The following is an 18,482-nucleotide window of genomic DNA, read 5'->3' as shown; positions in this document are numbered from 1 at the left end:
TCACACATGATCCCATTAGTCGCCTAATTACAATAATATATTAAAATGTGTTTAACTAAATAAATATTAAAAACTGAAATTCAATGAAAAATACAGAGTTAGTTTGAAATATGATCACATGACTTTCACGGAGCCCAAGTCATGTCCAACGGAGACTTTTATTTTGAAGGATTGAAAGGCTGACGCGGCTCTTATTGCGGAGGGCCCAGTGACGTATGGGGCGGAAGCAGCGGAGGAGTTGAACTTTGTGTATGTTGTTCAGAGTTTTTTTAAAAGTTTATTCAGAAGTTTGTTCTGGACTGTACTTGAGGGTCCGGGTCCAGGTCTGAACGTCCCCCCGTCCTATGCTGGGTGTCTGTCAGCTGTTAGCCTGTTAGCTGTTAGCCGGATAGAGGAAGCTGGAGGCAGGAAAGATGTCTGCGGCGGACCCAGGAGGTCCGTACCTGTACGACCTGCCGGCCAAGGTTCTCCTGGAGTTCTGCCTGGTCATGGACGGACTGTCTGACGTGGACTGGTCCCGGTTCGGTGAGTCAGAACTGTCTGTGATAGCATGCTAACGGCTAACATGGAAAGGTGGGGGTACCTGCTTCACCTGGGGGGGTGAAGCAGGTATAGTCTTCATATTGATAATATTATTAACTTTAATAGTTGACTCAAATGAATAAAAGCAGCAGAGAGAGAACCGGTCTGTCTGTGATTAGTCAAACATTATACACAATAAATATCAGATATAATAAAAGTTAATTTAATTTAATTTAAAGGTGAAGTTCGATGGAAACATTGAGTCCAGTTTGTCGTCACGTGACCTCGGTGAAAACATGAATCTGCTCCTAGATTCTGATGATAGCGTCGCTGTGTTGGAGGAAGTGAGATTATCTCGCCTTGTCCTTGATGACGGAGTAACCACAGCGCGGGTAGTTCTTCCTGTGACGTCATGGTGGCCCTTTCAGTCCCTGCAGGGAAGTTTCACATCCCTCGCCGTGGTCACGTGCTCTGCCAGAGTCTCTCTCTTTCTAACAGGATTATCATTTGGAGATCATTTGGTCGGTTGTGTGTGTGTGTGTGTGTGTGTGTGTGTGTGTGTGTCCTGTTGTTTGTGGGCGGAGCTTCAGTGAAGTCTTGACCAGTTAATGGAGTCCCAAACTTCACTTCTATTTAATAGTAATAAATTGAGAATTTTTTTTACCCAGGTTCTAATTAAAATGTCAATCTGAATTTTTCCTTTGGTGGCATGAAAAATCCTTCTCAGCCACACGCTGCAGCAGTGGTTATCTCTGTCCCCTCACAGGGAGGAGGTTGCTGGTTTGAATCCCCGTCTGTCAGGAGCCTCTCTGTGTGGAGTCTGCATGTTCTCCCTCCCACAGTCCAGACACCTGCTGCTTAGGTTACCTGCTGACTCTGAACTGTCTGTAGGTGTGAATGTGTCTGTCTCTGTATGTCAGCGCTGTGATTGGCCGGCGAACAGTCCAAGGTTTGACCCCGTCTCTCACCCAATGACGGCTGGGATCGGCTGCAGCCCACCTACGACCCCGAGAGATGGAAACACTGGTTCCTCCTCGCTCGCTCTCTCAGCTCGTTCACAGCCGCTGTGATAACGTTTGTTGTCATTTCTGTAAATGTGCGAACTGACTCTCTCTCTCTCTCTCTCTCTCTGTCTCTCTCTCTCTCTCTCTCTCTCTCTCTCTCTCTCATAGCCTCATTGGTCCTCCTTGATCAGACCTCCCTGCGATTGGCTGAGAGAATGGAGAGGCGGACCGACTGGGTGATGAACCGATGGGGTGCCATGAACGGTCGTGTCAGCGAGCTGGTTGACCTGTTGGAGGATCTGAAGTTGTTCCGCCCCCGTGACATCATTCAGCGCTGTACGTCCGCTCACCTGTGACGACCTTTGACCTCTCAGAGCTCTCACACAGCTGACTCTCTCTCTCTCTCTCTCTCTCTCTCTCTCTCTCCCTCTCTCTCTCTCTGCAGGGGTGTCCAGATTAAGGCCTCCTCTGCTGCCTCCTCCACCCTCGACTCTCCCTCAGTTTGAGCCTCCTCCCAAAAAGTCTGAGGCCCCGCCCACAGAGATCACCTGCAGCCTGTTAGAAGGTGAGCTGTGACGCACAGCAAGCAAACAGTGCTCAGTGTGTGTCGCCTCTGCTCTTCATCCTGTGCTGTTCTTCAGCAGGTAAAGGAGGAGGAGGAGGAGGATCCCTCCCCAGACCTGCTCCGCCCCCTGACCATCTACACTCCGCCCCCTGCAGACGGCCCCCGGTGGCGCCACAACGCAGCGAGCTGATGTGCTGGTCGTACGAGGAGGTGCAGGAAGGGACGGGCGGGTTCTCCCCCTCCCGGCAGGTGGGCGAGGGGGGGTTCGGAGTCGTGTACAAAGCGACTCTGAGCGGCACCGAATGCGCTGTGAAGAGACTCAAACAGGTCAGCCAATCACAGTGCAGATCACACTGAGGGGGCGGGGCTACAGTCTGATTGATGTTGTTGTTGTTGTTGCAGGACTCAGTCGACTGGACTCAGCTGAAGAAGAGTTTTCAGACGGAGCTGGACAAACTGACCACGTGAGTTTGAATGATTCAAATATTTATTGATATATTGATGAGTGTCAACGTGATCGTGCTCAACTCCACCTCAATCGCCAACGCCACTTCTCCCCCTCTGACCGAGAAGAGGCGGGACTTATATATTAAACTCTTATCAGTTGTGTCAACAGATGATGGCGGGTGACGCACGCGGAGATATTAAAACAGAACACACGTTAACCTTTTGTTACCTAGCAACAATGAGCGCTTATGACATCATGGGGTCAAAGGTCACTGAGTAGACGTGTGTGTGTGTGTGTGTGTGTGTGTGTGTGTGTGTGTGTGTGTCTGTGTGTGTCTGTGTGTGTCTGTGTGTGTGTGTGTGTGTGTGTGTGTGCGCTATGTTTCAGATTCCGACACCCGAACATCGTGGATCTGCTCGGCTTCAGCGAGGGACCGGAGTGTGTGTGTCTCATCTACAGCTTCATGGAGAACAGATCACTGGAAGACCAGCTGCACAACGTAACACACACACACACACACACACACACACGCACACACACACACACACACACACACACACACACACACACACACACACACACGCACGCATATTCTGGGGCTTTTTATGTGTTTATGTTTTAGAGGTAGGAGAGAGAGAGGATCCACAGGACGGGTTTGAACCTGGGCCGCTCTGTGCGTGTGTGTGTGCGTGTGTGTGTGTGTGTGTGTGTGTGTGTGTGTGTGTGTGTGTGTCTCTCTCTCAGGAGAGTCGCACCCTGTCCTGGTCTGAGAGGGTCAGTGTTGTTGTCGGAGCATCTAAAGCTCTGCAGTATCTCCACGGCCCCCCTAAAGAACGCGTTCCACTGATCCACGGGGACGTCAAGAGGTAGGACGGCACCAACTTTATTAATCCCAGAGGGGAAATACAGACAGGCCTGCATCTCACACACACACACACACACACACACACACACACACACACACGTGCACAAACAGGAAGTGTGGTAATAATTAATTTCTGATTAGTTTTTATTTTATTTTTTGTGTGTGTGTAGCTCAAACATCCTGTTGGACAGTCACCTGGTGGCGAAGTTGGCAGACTTCGGCCTGGCTCGATATGCGTGTGGACGCTCGGCGGCGGCGGCGACCTCGGCTGCTCAGACGACGATGATCGGGAAGACAGAGACGGTCCGCGGCACGCTGGCGTACCTGCCTAACGAATACGTGAGGAACGGACAGCTGGGGACCGCTGTCGATGTCTACAGCTTCGGAGTGGTGAGCCACCGCCAGGGGCTGATGGGAAATGAAGTTTGTTAGTTTGTAACAGACGATAGTGATGTGTGTGTGTGTGTGTTTTTCAGGTGTTGTTGGAGGTTCTGACGGGTCGGCGAGCCATGGAGCGAGACAGGCAGTCAAAAGAGAGATATCTGGTCAGAAAACACACACACACACACACACACACACACACACTCTTTCTAAAATCTGGTTGTCACGGTGATGGTTTGGCTGAGTTAGTTTTTACACCTGCTTGAGTTCTCCATAAGCCCAGATCATTTCATCGTCCAATCACAGAGGACCGTTAAATGACCTGATGTTGTAGTGTCAGATCTCACCACTAGATGTCACTGTGGTTCTGTGACTCCCGCTGGAGATGAAGGCTTCGGTTCTCTTTGTCAGATCATAGAAACATCAGAACTTCTTTTAGACGGTCGTCTGTTCAGACACGAGAGGAAATGCTGCTCTCTGATTGGTCACATGGAGTTCAAACCTCATTTATCCCGCTCTGCTCGTTGAGATGAACCTCACGTGTGATTGGTCTGCAGAAGGACCTGGTGGAGGAGGTGGAGGACGGTCCGGCGGGTTCACGTGAAGCAGAGTGGAGGAAACAGCTGGACCACCGACTGATCTCAGGTGTGTGTGTGTGTGTGTGTGTAGGTGTGTGTAGGTGTGTGTGTGTGTTCCTGATACCTGCAGCTGTTGTGTGTGTCGTCCTGCAGGGGGCGCTGCAGAGCCTGCTGGCTACATGGAGATGGTGGATCTGGCCTGCACGTGTCTGAAGATGTGGAAAAAGAGACCGAAAATGTCCCAGGTGAGCGATGGCTCAGGATAGACCAGGATGAATGTACCCGCACCCCTCACACACTGCCTGAATATTTACATTGAAAAGACGACTTCACACGGTCAACATTAGCGCAGGCTGGAAACTCAACTAGCTTACAGGTAGCTAGCTGGATGACACGTTTAACACAGTGGAGCTTCATCGCTGAGCTGGAAACTGCTGAGTGTCTGAAATCATCACACAGGACGACAGTGAGAGGAAACAGACAGGAGCTGTTTTTTACACACACTCCTCCAGAGCCAATGGGAGCACTCCTGCTCCGATTGGCTCTGGAGGAGACTTCTCTGGAGAATGTTCTGGAGCGAGGTTTGAGACTGCGTTTATATTCAGGGTCTTACAGGAGACACTTGTCCTGTTCTGATCGTCCTCTGTTCCTTCTCGCAGGTGTTTGAACAACTTCAGGACATCTACAGCCGTGTGAGGAAGGGCAGCTGCTCCTCTTCCTCCTCCTTTCACAACCTTCATTTTAAACCCCCCTCCCTGCCCAGACCCCCCCTCACTCTGGACTACAGCGAGGAGGCTCTGTCCCAACAAATGTCCAAATTGGGACCTCTGGAGGACACGTACCGGCCCTCCATGTCGTCCTCCTCTTCCTCCTCCTTCTGCTCCCTCGTCCCCCCTGACCCGCTACACTCGTACTCCTCCCTCCCCTCCTCCTCCTCCTCCTCCTCTTCCCTCCCCCCCGGCTCCTCGTCCTTCGTCGGTCCCTGTGAGACTGATGAGAGTCGAGGCTTTTCGCAGTACGACCTTCGCTCCCAGTGCCAAACTAATGGGACCAGTTCCAGATCTCTTTCCCCATGCACCAGAGACCAGAATCTCCATCCACCCAGACTCTCAGAGTCCCAGTTCAGTCAGCCATCTATCCCCACCGAGAACCAGTACAGATCTCCCACCCGGCCTGGCTGCAGCAGGGACAGTCCGGGGGTTCTCGGAGGGGGGGCTGCAGCAGGTCTACATGGAGCCCCAGGAAGCCTCTCTCTCATGGAGTCCTTGCAGTCATCGTCTCCGGGGTCCCCAGGTACGCAGACAGATCGACGTGCCGGTTTAGCGTGGAGCCTTTCACCTCTGCCTTCAGAACAGATAGGGGGCGCTCTACACAGGCTAACTCACAAAGCTAACATTAGCATGCTAATCTGTAAACAGGAAGTACAGTCAAAATATATGATCTTAAACTTCAGTGTTTCATAGAGACGCAGTTCACCAAAATAAAACGATCAACTCAAAGTTACGCGAAACATGAAATTAATGTTTAATAATTCTCATTTATTACCAGAAGCTTTTATTTTGAAGTGTTGCCAGATGGAAAATACAAGAACGTTGCAGCTTTTAAATGAACACATTCTTTTAAAAAGTATCATAGACGCATAAAAACGGGTCCTTAATGGCTGAACTACGCCGTGCACGCCGCGCACGCCACCCTACGCCGTGCACGCCACCCTACGACGTGCACGCCACCCTACGCCGCGCACGCCACATTTAAGTAAATACATTAACATTAGAACTAACTCTGAAAGTGTTATTAATATAAGTAATATTCTGACCGTCCCCTCTCTTAACATGTAACTGTTGACCTTTGACCCAGCTGATCATGTGTCCTGTGTGTTCAGTGGTCATCAATCCGAGTAAACAGCGTTTCCTGCAGAAGAAAACTCTGTATGACGAGGGCAGGATCCAAACCCCCGAGCTGCTGTCAGCCGACGACCTCTGTACGCACACACTGCTTACACGCACATCTGTTCATCACGATTCTATGATCTGTGTTTGATTTGGACCTCTGCTGTTGCCGTCTCGTGTCTCCTCAGATGAGGGGCGGAGCTCTGAGGAGGGGAGAGGACCTGAGGAGAGTGACGAGCTGGATTACCTTCCAGCGGCGAAACACGGCTGAGCCTGAACACGATGAGTTAGTGTGAGTTCTAAACCACCAGCAGTCCATAGAGCTCTATGAGAGCAGAGTCTGACACACAGGGACAACGTGAATCGTCTCCACACCTGCAGGACGGAAACGGGTGTTTCACCTCCATCGTCTGATTCTGACAATCTTTTACTTTCTGTCATAGAAGAATGAAAAAGTTTTTAAGTATTGTTTTATTTAAACATTTCGCTGAACACGCAGAGACATTAACGCGCTGCTCTCGGAGAAGCGGGCGGTCCGTCTTCTGTTAATCAGCAGCTTCTTGTGCTTCGTGTCTCTCTCGTCCTGTTTCAGTCTTCTCCTTGTTATTTATAAGTGTGTACATCCCATAATATCCTCCATGGTGCAAAATAAACAGTCACGTTTGCCTGCTGCAGCGTCTTTCACCCTGAACGCACCATGACACAAAAACAAGCTGACATGATGATTGTTTCCTATTTATTATCATTTGATTACTTTTATACCAAATAAAGGATGAAGAGCTGTGATGTCAATCAGTCTCTGTAAAACCAAAAATAAATAATACTGAACTCTACTGTCATTCCTGTTTTCACCTGACAAACACAGAAGCTCAGTTCGAGATCCCCATTCAAGGTCAAAATGTGGAAGTTGGGTGTGATGGCTGGAGGGGCCCGGTCGGTTTCTGAGCTGTGCTAAGGTGCCCTTTAGCAAGGTAAAGAACGGGCCAATAGTTCTGGCGCACTCTCTATATGATTGGACGAGATGCAGGATTACACCCTGGACTGTTAGCCATGTCTTTGGACTGTTGAACCCACACATGCACGGGGAGGCTCCTGTCAGACAGGGATTCAAACCAGGAGCCTCCTCTCTCTGAGGGGACAGAGCTAACCACTGAACCGCTGTGCAACCTAAATAAATGTTCAAAAACCCTGTAACAGTTCATATTTCCCCTTTAACCGATAAAAGCAACAAATCACTGAGTCGTGTGTTGTCAGCTGTCAATAATAAAACGACTGTGTTAATGAAATGAAACATGTTTGGCTGTATGGCGCCCTCTGGTGGAGCAGCTGTCTGTTAGCAGTTAGCCGCCTAGCCGCCCGGCCTCTCTGTGTTTTGTTTGGTTGCTGTTAGCAGCAAGATGGCGGCTCCCTGCCCGGCGCTCACACCCTAACTTCTGCACATTGAACGCCTTTTTTCAGCCTTCACACAGCGCTCCATCGCACCGCTGCAGGAGGAGGAGAAGCCGGTCAACTGATTCCCTGCAGGCTCGGCGTGTGTTTCTAGTTTCTCGTATTTTCGTTACAGACTCTGCAGAGCTTCACCCCGGGCTAAGATGGCGGACTGTGGCTAGCTGCTATCACACTGATCGCCTGGACCACTAGAGGAGGATTCTGATTTATTCTGCCTGATATAAAATCTGCAGCCGAGAAATAAACTGTCCGGAAAGCGCGAGGCAGCTATATAAACAAACCTTTAAAGGTAGCCGGCTACTTAGCATTGGAAGCTAGCTGACAGGCTAATGCTAACACGGAGCCGGAACTGATTTTAAACTTGAAACAAACTGAACGGAATTTGAACAGTTTGTTTCTCACTGAGGAACGAGAAACACACACACATACACACACGCACACTGATTGAGGCGCCATGGAAACCGAACCCGGGACTCCCGCGGTGCTGCAGCCCCGGTGGAAGCGCGTCCTAGGATGGAGCGGCCCGGTGCCGCGGCCCCGGCACGGACACCGAGCCGTGAACATCAAGGAGCTGATGGTGGTGTTCGGAGGAGGAAACGAGGGGATCGTAGACGAGCTTCATGTCTACAACACAGGTACGTGCCTACCTGTCGACCTCTTTGATGTATTAGAGATAAATTATGTTTGAGAAGTAAACAGACGCTAGTCGAGCTAATGCTAATATAAAGCTAATGCTAAAAGAAGGCTAAGTAGCTCATCTCATAAATCAGCTAATATATAAATATATTTAAAAACACATAATACATATAATATATAAAAAGAGAGATTGAGATTTGATATTAATTTAATAGATGTGGTTGAAACTAAAGCTGGCTGTTGAACAGTTAACTCGAACCCCAGCAGGATTGTTAGCCCATTAGGCTAAGTTAGCTTTTGCTAGTTGGAGCTAACTTTAGCCTCTGCGCCGCATGCTAACGGGATTAGCCGCGGAGCTAACGTGATTAGCCGCGGAGCTAAAGCAGCGGCTCTGGCAGAAATGGCGCGTTTTTTACTGAAAACATTACTGACGTCACAGTGACACGCCCCTCTGCTGCATTATAACGGAAAGAAACAAAGACTCGTTAAACACAACACGTTAAACAGATTAGGAGTAATTAATCAATCAGGATGTTTTTTAATCACTTTGTTATGGTTTGTTTTTGACAACATTTTAGTTTAAATATATTTAAATTCGTATTTTTTCGTCTTCTGACTGCTCAAAGCGCTTTTAAACTTAGAAGCGGCTGAGTAAAGAGTCCATCAGTATGAACTCATCCATTCATACACATTCACACACTGATGGTAGAGGCTGCTGCAGAGTCCATCAGTATTAACTCATCCATTCATACACATTCACACACTGATGGTAGAGGCTGCTGCAGAGTCCATCAGTATTAACTCATCCATTCACACACATTCACACACTGATGGTAGAGGCTGCTGCAGAGTCCATCAGTATTAACTCATCCATTCGCACACACTCATGACGTTAACAAAGCAGCGGGAGCGACTCACAGTTTTCCCCAAGGACACGTCAGACGCGGCTCCTGGAGATGGGGGATTGAACCCTCGACTTCCTGTTTAAATTATGACGACTGCATCACTGTAGTAAAGTTCTGTGCCAAGACAAAGTAGATGATTTCACACAGTGAAAAGCATCACTGATAATTCTATGTCTGTTTAAAGTGACTGTTATTTATGTCATAGAGAGAAGTTTATTCTCAGTGCTTCATCCAACTGAACACATCGTTCTCTCCTTGAAGATTTTATCTTGTGGTGTAGCTCACGTTTAACAAACAACAACAATGTGAGGATAAGCGTTCCTGATGACATATCCGACTGGCAACTCGCAATTTCTAAATTCCATGATGAATTTAGGAGTTACAGCGAGTAGATGCATAATTTAAAATGTTTTAATTAACTGCATTTTATTTTCTTATTTGAATATTGAACTATTGCGTGTTTATTTCTGGTCCTCCGCAGCTACTAACCAGTGGTTCATCCCGGCTGTTCGGGGCGACGTCCCTCCCGGCTGTGCTGCTTACGGCTTCGTGTGTGACGGGACGAGGCTGCTGGTGTTTGGAGGGATGGTGGAGTATGGAAAGTACAGCAGCGACCTGTACGAGCTGCAGGTGAGTCTCTCCGTCTTCTCTGAACTCAAAGCAGAACTCTGTCAGATTCAGTATCTCACTACAGACCACTTCCTGTTGTTGTCTTCAGGCGAGCCGCTGGGAGTGGAAACGTCTGAAGGCTAAGGCTCCAAAGAACGGCCCGCCCCCCTGCCCTCGTCTCGGACACAGCTTCTCCCTGATTGGAAGCTGCTGCTACCTGTTTGGAGGACTGGCCAATGACAGCGAAGACCCTAAAAATAACATCCCCAGGTAAGAAAGATCTCCAGCCCCATGTTCCTGCACCACTTCCTGTTTTAGAGCCCGCCTCCTTAACCTGTCGCCCCCTCAGGTACCTGAATGACCTGTACTGTCTGGAGCTGCGGCCGGGGACCAGCGTGGTCGGCTGGGAGATCCCTCCCACCTCGGGTCAGCCCCCGCCCCCCAGAGAGAGCCACACTGCCGTGGTGACAAGCGGCCGCGGAAACAACAGACTCCTGATCTACGGAGGCATGAGCGGCTGCAGGCTGGGAGACCTGTGGGTGCTGCACATAGGTGAGACAGGTGCTCGTTGTCATGGCAACATGTCACTAATTGCTGTTAATTTTTGAAATTCAGCGAATAATTTCCCCTAATTATTAGTGAACATTGTGAGGGTGCATCGTACACACCAGTTTAACCTCCCAGCATGACGACAACAGGCATCTGATCCTCTTCTATTCCTACCACTGCTCTGATTGGTTCCTTTCTGATGATGTCACAGATTCTCTGACGTGGACTCAACCGACCCTCAACGGAATCGCACCTCTTCCCAGAAGCCTCCACTCTGCCACCACCATCAACAACAAGTAATAACACACACGGTGCATGCACACAGAGTCACATGACCTGAACGCTCCCCTCACACTAACCAGAGTCACATGACCTGAGCGCTCCCCTCACACTAACCAGAGTCACATGACCTGAACGCTCCCCTCACACTAACCAGAGTCACATGACCTGAACGCTCCCCTCACACTAACCAGAGTCACATGACCTGAACGCTCCCCTCACACTAACCAGAGTCACATGACCTGAGCGCTCCCCTCACACTAACCAGAGTCACATGACCTGAGCGCTCCCCTCACACTAACCAGAGTCACATGACCTGAGCGCTCCCCTCACACTAACCAGAGTCACATGACCTGAGCGCTCCCCTCACACTAACCTGTCTGTCCGTCTGTCAGGATGTACGTGTTCGGAGGTTGGGTTCCTCTGGTGCTGGATGACGTGAAGGTGGCGACTCATGAGAAGGAGTGGAAGTGTACCAACACACTGGCCTGCCTTAACCTTGGTACACACACACACTTAAACACACACACACACACACACACACTCTGCTGTCCACCTGTCTGACCACCTGTGTGTCTGCAGATACGATGTGCTGGGAGACGGTGCTGATGGACAGTCTGGAGGAGAACATCCCCAGAGCTCGAGCTGGTCACTGCAGCGTGGCCATCAACTCCAGACTGTACATCTGGAGCGGCAGAGACGGATACAGGAAGGCTTGGAACAACCAGGTGTGCTGCAAGGACCTCTGGTACCTGGAGACAGGTGAGTGGGACCAGTCCAGTCCCTGAAACTTGAGACAGGAGAGCCGGTCTTTCCTTTCTCACCTGTGTCTCTCACCCGTCTGTCCTCAGAGCGTCCCTGCGCCCCGTCCCGGGTTCAGCTGGTCCGGGCTAACACCTCGTCTTTGGAGGTGAGCTGGGGTCCGTCTCAGACTGCAGACACCTACGTGCTGCAGCTGCAGAAGTACGACATTCCCGCCACACCTGCTGTCGCCTCACCTGCAGCTAGCACCACCCCTAACCTCGTCCCAACGGCCACACCTGTAGCAAGCTTTTCAAACAGCCCCTCCCCCGCTGCCCCGACATCAGCCTCCATCACGCAGTCTGGCATCACAATGCTGCCCTCCCCCACCGCCTCTGTACCTGTAAGCCCATTGGCTGCTGCAGCCAAAGCCCCAGGTGAGTGACACATTTTCCCAGGTAGACGTAGAGGTGATCTGATCCGAGTGTTTCTCACCTGTGACCTGTTTCTGTAGCAGTCCTGAAGGTGGCAGCAGCTCCGGGAGTAGGGGGCGGAGCCTCTTTCGTCACCGTGAGGCAGGCCGCGCCCAAATCTCCAGTTGCTGTGACGACACTTCCTGCAGGTGTTCGCATGGTCGTTCCTGCCCAGGCTGGTCAAGCCACGGTAAAAAAAAAAACCCTCCTCGTTATTCCTAACTCCTGATCCGGTCTTTATGAAAACAGGAAGTTTGCTCAGTCGTCATGGAGACTCATGAGGTGTCTCCATGGCAACCGAGAATCTAGAATAAAGACCACGAGTTTGTGCTGAAAGCTCCAGGAAAAAAATATCCCGCACCCAACTCTTTAATTGGCTCTTTAATGCATCGTTTTCACGCCTCCTGCTTCCTGTCTGCTCTCAGCCACAAGGGGGCAGTCCGCAGATGAGCGGCATGGCGGCGTTGGCGGCCGCAGCTGCAGCGACTCAGAAGATCCCTCCGTCTACGGCGGCGATGCTGAACGTCCCTGCGGGAGCCACACTCGTGAAGACTGTGTCCGTGAGTCCGGGAACCAAACAGGGCAGCCCCGTTACCATGGTAACAACACTACACACTGCATCGAACTGAACGCTGTGCTTTAAATACACACAGGGGCGAACGATAAATCAGAGCCCGCCCCCCTTCAGTACAACCTGTCAATCATCTGAGCACCAACCTGTCTCCTCTCACCTGCTGCAGTTAACAAACCCAGCGACCCGCATCCTGAAGACAGCTGCTGCTCAGGTGGGCGTGGCCTCTGGAGTCTCCACCTCCGGCACCCCTGGCAGACCAATCATCACCGTGCATAAATCGGGCACAGTGACGGTCTCCCAACAGGCTCAAGTGGTCACCACGATGGTGGGCGGAGTCACAAAGACCATCACGCTGGTTAACAGTCCACTCGGCGTGGGAGGAGGCGGGTCTCTGGTGAGTGACGTGAAGGAGGCGCCTTTATCTCGACCATCAAGAGCGCGTGCGAGGTTGTTGGTTTCCATAGCGATACTCCAACGTTTAGACTGAAACTCGCACAGCAGAAAAATAAACGTCTTCCTTTAAACAAATGTCACTTCCTGTTTGTGTTAGATCGGTAACCTTGGTAACCTTGGTAACCTCGGGAAGATGGTGGTCCAGACTAAACAGGTGCAGGGTGGAGCGGCGACTGGTCAGACTGTGAGCAATCCCATCACACAGTTCCTGCAGGTACAGGCTGTACTTTACATTAACCCCGCCCCCGAGGTCAAGCAGACCCACTAACCCCGCCCCCTCTCTGCGTGTCAGTCCAAAGGCTCCCTCCCGCCAGGAACCATCCTGAAGCTGGTGACGTCAGCTGACGGGAAGCAGACGACCCTCCTCAGCACCGCGCAGGCCGGATCTGCCAAGTCCACGATCCTCGGCGTAGCCCCGGGAACGGCCACGAAACCGGGAGCCACCATCATCAAGACCATCCCGATGTCTGCCCTGCAAGGGGGGGCAGGTACTCAAGCACACACCTGCACACACCTGACAACGCTTTATTTAAAACAGGACGACTGACAGCTAAGCTCCTCCCCCCTGCAGGTGCTAACAGCCCGTATACAATCTTCACCACCAAGATGGTCACAGCAGGAAGTGCCGGAAAAATCCTCACAACCGTCCCGAAGATCAGCTCAGGAGGCCAGCAGGGACTCACACAGGTAGCACACACACACACACACACACACACACACACACACACACACACACACACAGGTAACACACCTGACCACAGGTCACATACGATAAGCTGTGTGTGTGTGTGTGTGTGTGTGTGTTTTAAGGTGGTGTTGAAAGGAGCTCCAGGGACGCCAGGTACAATCCTGAGGACTGTTCCTATGGGCGGAGTCAGACTCGTGTCACCTGGAGCTGTCGGATCCAAACCCAATGTGACCACACTTGTTGTCAAGGGAACCACAGGTAAACCCTGGTGACATGCAAAGTACTCTACGTGTCAGCTGCCACACACCTGAGCTGAGCGTGTGTGTGTGTGTGTGTGTCTCAGGTGTGTCCAGTCTGGGGACAGTAACAGGAAGTATCACCACCCCAAAAGTAGGAGGAGCTGTTACCGCCTCCCTGGCAACGCCCATCACCACCCTAGCAACCATTGCCACACTTGCTGGCAAGGTCACCGCTACGACAGCCGGACCCAAACAGGTAACAGGACTGGAAACACACCTGAGGGGCGAGCTCACGCTGTGTCGGGCCGTAGTCACATTTCAGTGTTGTTCGCACAGGTGACTCTGATCACAACTCCAAGTGGGGCGGAGTCTCTGGTCCAGGATCTACCCGTCTCCATCATGGCGTCCCCGACTTCAGAAGAACCCGGAAGTACTACAAGTACGACAACGACTACATCGAGTACTGCCGGAGGAGAGAGTGGAGACACGGCAGGTAAGACAGGTACACGGACCAGGACCGCTCTGCAGGTGTGTTCTGATTATCAGTGTTTCTGATGATGTCACTAACGACGGTTTCAGTGACGTTGGTTTGCTCCAACCCGCCGTGTGAGACGCATGAAACCGGCACCACCAACACCGCCACAGTCGCCACAGCGGCCATGGGCGGGAACAAAACAGAATGCTCCAACCCGCCGTGTGAGATGCACGAAACCGGGACAACCAACACCGCCACAACCGCCTCCGCCAGCATGAACCAACCGCCGCAGGTGAGCTCCAACCCGGCCGCTCCTGTCAGTCAGAGTGCAGGGAACACCTGCTCCAATCCGCCCTGTGAGACCCACGAGACCGGGACCACCAACACAACCACCACGACAGGAGCAGGTGGAGTCACACAGGTGAGACGACCACGGTCAGGTTTGCAGCGATGGCCTCTGATTGGTCGAAACTGGATTTGGACTGAGTTCTGATGCATCTTTCTGCAGGTGTGTTCGAACCCGCCCTGTGAGACCCACGAGACCGGGACCACCAACACCCCCACCACGGCAGGAGCAGGTGGACTCACACAGGTGAGACGACCACGGTCAGGTTTGCAGCGATGGCCTCTGATTGGTCGAAACTGGATTTGGACTGAGTTCTGATGCTTCTTTCAGCAGGTGTGTTCGAACCCGCCCTGTGAGACCCACGAGACCGGGACCACCAACACCTCCACCACGGCAGGAGCAGGTGGACTCACACAGGTGAGACGACCACGGTCAGGTTTGCAGTGATGGCCTCTGATTCTTTGGACCCGGGTGTAAACTGAGCTCTGCTGTATCTTTCTGCAGGTGTGTTCGAACCCCCCATGTGAGACCCACGAGACCGGGACCACCAACACCTCCACCACAGCCACAGGTAAGCTGCTCGCACACCTGAGACCTCACCTGGACAGTAAATACTGACCAGTGACATCACTTCCTGTCGTCTGTCTGCAGCTCAGCAGGTTGAAGACTCCACAGACCCCTCGTCCTCCTCGGACCCTGCACCGGCCCCCTCCACAGCAAGTCAGAGCAGAGCTGTTACCACGGTTACACAGGCCACACCCACCCCTGGACCATCTATACCTGTAAAGCATGCACACACACACACACACACACACACACTCACTGACACGCCTTCACCATCTCTGATGTCCCATGATCCTCTTTGTTTGCAGGAGATCTCCTCAATGGTTGGAGAGGGCAGGGCGGAGTCCTCTGAGGCAGAGGCCGTTGCCATGGTAACGGAATCAGCAGGAGAGGGGCAGGAGCCCATGCAGACTGACAGCCAACCAGAGCGCGTGATGCCATCAGTGTTACAGGTTCACATGGAGGAGAGCGGGGCGGCACAGGTACACACACACACACACACACACACACACACACACACACACACACACACACACACACACACACACACACACACACACACACACACACACACACACACACACACACACACACACACACACACACACACACACACACACACACACACACACAGAGTGGTCTCACCAATCAGCCGGTTTTTCTCTCAGATGACCTCCGATGGCGGTCTTCCTCATGAGCTGATGTCATCAGAAGGGGACGGAGGGGAGGTTTCAGGTACGACAACCCTGATGGTAACGGGTCTGACCCCGGATCAGCTGGCCTTAACCACGGGAACAGATGACGCCGTACAGCAGGCGACGATTCAGGCCGTGCTGCAGGCGGCGGGACACATCGGTGAGTAACACCAGGGGGCTCCACTGAGACCACTGCTACGGGTCTGGACCTGTACCCTGGTAAACGGGTCGATGACATCACAGCCTCTAGCCAACAGAATGTCAGCATGTTTTTAATCTGTGACCTGATCACCGTGTGTGTGTGTGTGTGTGTGTGTCTCTCTAAAGGTGAAGCAGGTGTGGATCAGCCCATAGTTCTGACTCAGCAGGATCTGGCGGTTCTGGTACAGCAGCAGCTTCAGGACGTCCAAAACCAACCAGAACCTGAGCCCGAGCCCAGCAGCCTGCCCACAGGTACACCTGCAGACCCACACACACCTGAACGCAGACCACTTCAGGGGACACGTGTGCATCTGTGGTTCTGGACTTTTATTTTGAAGGTCGAGTGTTGTGGTTCTGCTGTGTGATTGTTGTCATTGGCCGGCTGTTAAATAAAGTTTTTGTGATTTCCCAGAGGGCCTTGCTCCAGCAGACAGCCTGAACGACCCTGCAGCCGAGAGTAACGGACACGAGCTGACGTCCTCAGCTGTGACCAGCGCCGTGGCCCGATTGGCCAGTACGTTTGGCCCCTCCCCTCAGCTGACTGCCAGCCCGGTGAAGACTGAAACAGCTGCATTGCCCATCGATGTTGCCAACGGCAACCCGGCTCCTGCAGGGGTGAGAGACAGGTCATGCTAACAACATGCTAACAGTACATGTGAAGAACATGACAATGCGCTAACAGCGTTATGCTAACCGTAATGTGCAGAAGCCGAGCGTGGTGATGAGGTCATCAGCGAAGGACAGTCAGTGGTATGACGTCGGCATCGTCAAGGTGACCAACATGGTGGTGACGCATTACTATGTCCCCTACGGAGAAAACATGGCTGACGTAAGAGACACGCCCACACACACTCAACACACACTCCCGCTGGTTCATGGTTACTCATGTCTGGATGGCGTGTGCCTGCAGGACGACTCGGGTGTGGTACCTGACTACAGTCAAATGAAGAAGGTGGAGCTTCAGCCGGGCACGGCGTATAAGTTTCGTGTGGCGGGGATAAACATCTGCGGCCGCGGCGCCTTCTCCGAGGTGTCTGCTTTTAAAACATGCCTGCCTGGTTTCCCCGGAGCGCCCTGCGCCATCAAGATCAGCAAGGTGAGCACCCTTCCTGTTCTTGATGCCATAAAGGGTGTTTCAAGTTTTCACACAGCTTGGTTACCATGGAAACCACACAGTGACTGTCTTTAAAAAAAAAGAAGAAAAAAACAGAATGAATGCTGGGTAATGTAGTCCCTTCAGTCTGTGTGTGCGTCTTTAAAACACACAGAAAGCATGCTGGGTAATGTAGTCCCTTCAGTCTGTGTGTGCGTCTTTAAAACACACAGAAAGCATGCTGGGTAATGTAGTCCCCTCAGTCTGTGTGCGTCTTTAAAACACACAGAAAGCATGCTGGGTAATGTAGTCCCTTCAGTCTGTGTGCGTCTTTAAAACACACAGAAAGCATGCTGGGTAATGTAGTCCCCTCAGTCTGTGTGTGCGTCTTTAAAACACACAGAAAGCATGCTGGGTAATGTAGTCCCCTCAGCCTGCTCTAACAATGGCTCTCTGATGTTTGTTGCTGTAGAACCTGGACGGGGCTCAGCTCACCTGGGAGCCTCCTGCCGTCACCTCAGGTAAGATCACAGAGTACTCGGTGTACCTGGCCATCCAGTCCAGCCAGGCGAGCGCGGCCTCGGGTTCTGGTCCAGCCCAGCTGGCCTTCATGAGGGTGTACTGTGGCGTCAGCCCGTCCTGTCTGGTTCAGGCCTCCAGCCTCGCCAACGCCCACATCGACCACACCACCAAACCCGCCATCATCTTCCGCATCGCCGCACGCAATCAGAAGGGCTACGGGCCCGCCACGCAGGTCAGGTGGTTACAAGGTGAGTCACCGAGGTTTCTTATGATACTAGAATTAAAACGTTTCAAATCAAATGATGGAGACCTGTTTGGGAATAACTGTAAACAAAGATGTGAAAGGTTAATGAATAATGTGTGTGTCTGTGTGTGTGTCTGTGTGTGTGTGTGTGTGTGTGTCTGTGTGTGTGTGTGTGTGTGTAGAGAGCAGTAAAGAAGCTAAGCCAGCTGTGAAGAGAGCCGGAGCGTCTCCTGATTAGTAAGAACGGATTCTTCTCTCTCACACAAACAGAAAACTTTATTTGATTCTAGACATTTTGTTTCTACGTGCTCTCGGGCGTTTAGAGAGAGAAACGCCACTTTGATCACATGACTACGTCGTATTGAACTGACGCTGCTCCGTCTCTTATCCTTCTTTATGTTTTCCCTTCTCACCTTCAGTAAACCAGTCGGACCAAAGAAGTTCAAATCTGACCAATAGGAGGAGCTGATGTTCTGCTGAGGACTCTGATTGGTT

The 18,482-nt window shown here is 51.7% G+C and overlaps 2 protein-coding genes across 4 annotated transcripts in view; both read left to right on the top strand.

The window, feature by feature from the left end:
* The first annotated feature begins 122 nt into the window (after positions 1 to 122).
* On the top strand, positions 123 to 7,091 carry irak1 (interleukin-1 receptor-associated kinase 1). Of its 2 annotated transcripts, none has more exons than XM_079358641.1 (14): positions 123 to 525; positions 1,695 to 1,862; positions 1,972 to 2,091; positions 2,171 to 2,418; positions 2,494 to 2,555; positions 2,927 to 3,038; positions 3,284 to 3,405; positions 3,575 to 3,794; positions 3,881 to 3,949; positions 4,343 to 4,430; positions 4,517 to 4,608; positions 5,023 to 5,656; positions 6,246 to 6,344; positions 6,441 to 7,091. In XM_079358641.1, exons 1-14 carry the CDS (start codon positions 414 to 416, stop codon positions 6,521 to 6,523), a joined length of 2,229 nt encoding a protein of 742 aa, XP_079214767.1. In that variant the 5' UTR covers positions 123 to 413; the 3' UTR covers positions 6,524 to 7,091. The 2 variants fall into 2 exon arrangements, with proteins under 2 accessions (XP_079214767.1, XP_079214766.1); XM_079358640.1 differs by having other exon boundaries at positions 124 to 525; positions 2,168 to 2,418.
* Positions 7,092 to 7,565: 474 nt separating this feature from the next.
* The window catches only part of hcfc1b (host cell factor C1b), an 11,506-nt gene continuing 589 nt past the window's right edge, over positions 7,566 to 18,482 (top strand). The window contains exons 1-31 of one of the 2 annotated variants that reach the window (XM_079358634.1): positions 7,566 to 8,336; positions 9,724 to 9,872; positions 9,961 to 10,121; positions 10,201 to 10,403; positions 10,612 to 10,696; positions 11,075 to 11,181; positions 11,262 to 11,441; positions 11,531 to 11,857; positions 11,935 to 12,083; positions 12,319 to 12,492; positions 12,634 to 12,861; positions 13,018 to 13,134; positions 13,213 to 13,408; positions 13,492 to 13,607; positions 13,731 to 13,866; positions 13,952 to 14,103; positions 14,184 to 14,349; positions 14,427 to 14,743; positions 14,831 to 14,914; positions 15,002 to 15,085; positions 15,173 to 15,239; positions 15,320 to 15,450; positions 15,541 to 15,714; positions 15,901 to 16,087; positions 16,255 to 16,380; positions 16,541 to 16,743; positions 16,835 to 16,957; positions 17,039 to 17,224; positions 17,694 to 17,991; positions 18,170 to 18,224; positions 18,407 to 18,482. The exon at positions 18,407 to 18,482 is cut by the window's right edge and continues 589 nt beyond it. In XM_079358634.1, the coding sequence (XP_079214760.1) occupies positions 8,156 to 8,336; positions 9,724 to 9,872; positions 9,961 to 10,121; positions 10,201 to 10,403; positions 10,612 to 10,696; positions 11,075 to 11,181; positions 11,262 to 11,441; positions 11,531 to 11,857; positions 11,935 to 12,083; positions 12,319 to 12,492; positions 12,634 to 12,861; positions 13,018 to 13,134; positions 13,213 to 13,408; positions 13,492 to 13,607; positions 13,731 to 13,866; positions 13,952 to 14,103; positions 14,184 to 14,349; positions 14,427 to 14,743; positions 14,831 to 14,914; positions 15,002 to 15,085; positions 15,173 to 15,239; positions 15,320 to 15,450; positions 15,541 to 15,714; positions 15,901 to 16,087; positions 16,255 to 16,380; positions 16,541 to 16,743; positions 16,835 to 16,957; positions 17,039 to 17,224; positions 17,694 to 17,991; positions 18,170 to 18,224; positions 18,407 to 18,446 (4,902 nt within the window). In that variant the 5' untranslated portion in view covers positions 7,566 to 8,155 and the 3' untranslated portion in view covers positions 18,447 to 18,482. The remainder of the gene's footprint in view (positions 8,337 to 9,723; positions 9,873 to 9,960; positions 10,122 to 10,200; positions 10,404 to 10,611; positions 10,697 to 11,074; positions 11,182 to 11,261; positions 11,442 to 11,530; positions 11,858 to 11,934; positions 12,084 to 12,318; positions 12,493 to 12,633; positions 12,862 to 13,017; positions 13,135 to 13,212; positions 13,409 to 13,491; positions 13,608 to 13,730; positions 13,867 to 13,951; positions 14,104 to 14,183; positions 14,350 to 14,426; positions 14,744 to 14,830; positions 14,915 to 15,001; positions 15,086 to 15,172; positions 15,240 to 15,319; positions 15,451 to 15,540; positions 15,715 to 15,900; positions 16,088 to 16,254; positions 16,381 to 16,540; positions 16,744 to 16,834; positions 16,958 to 17,038; positions 17,225 to 17,693; positions 17,992 to 18,169; positions 18,225 to 18,406) is intronic. The other variant, XM_079358635.1, reaches the window with a different exon arrangement.

This window comes from Symphodus melops, assembly GCF_947650265.1.
Source record: "Symphodus melops genome assembly, chromosome: 13".
Classification (NCBI taxonomy): Eukaryota; Metazoa; Chordata; class Actinopteri; order Labriformes; family Labridae; genus Symphodus; species Symphodus melops.
The sequence above is the reverse complement of the archived record's forward strand: the minus strand, read 5'-3'. Positions and strand labels throughout refer to the sequence as shown.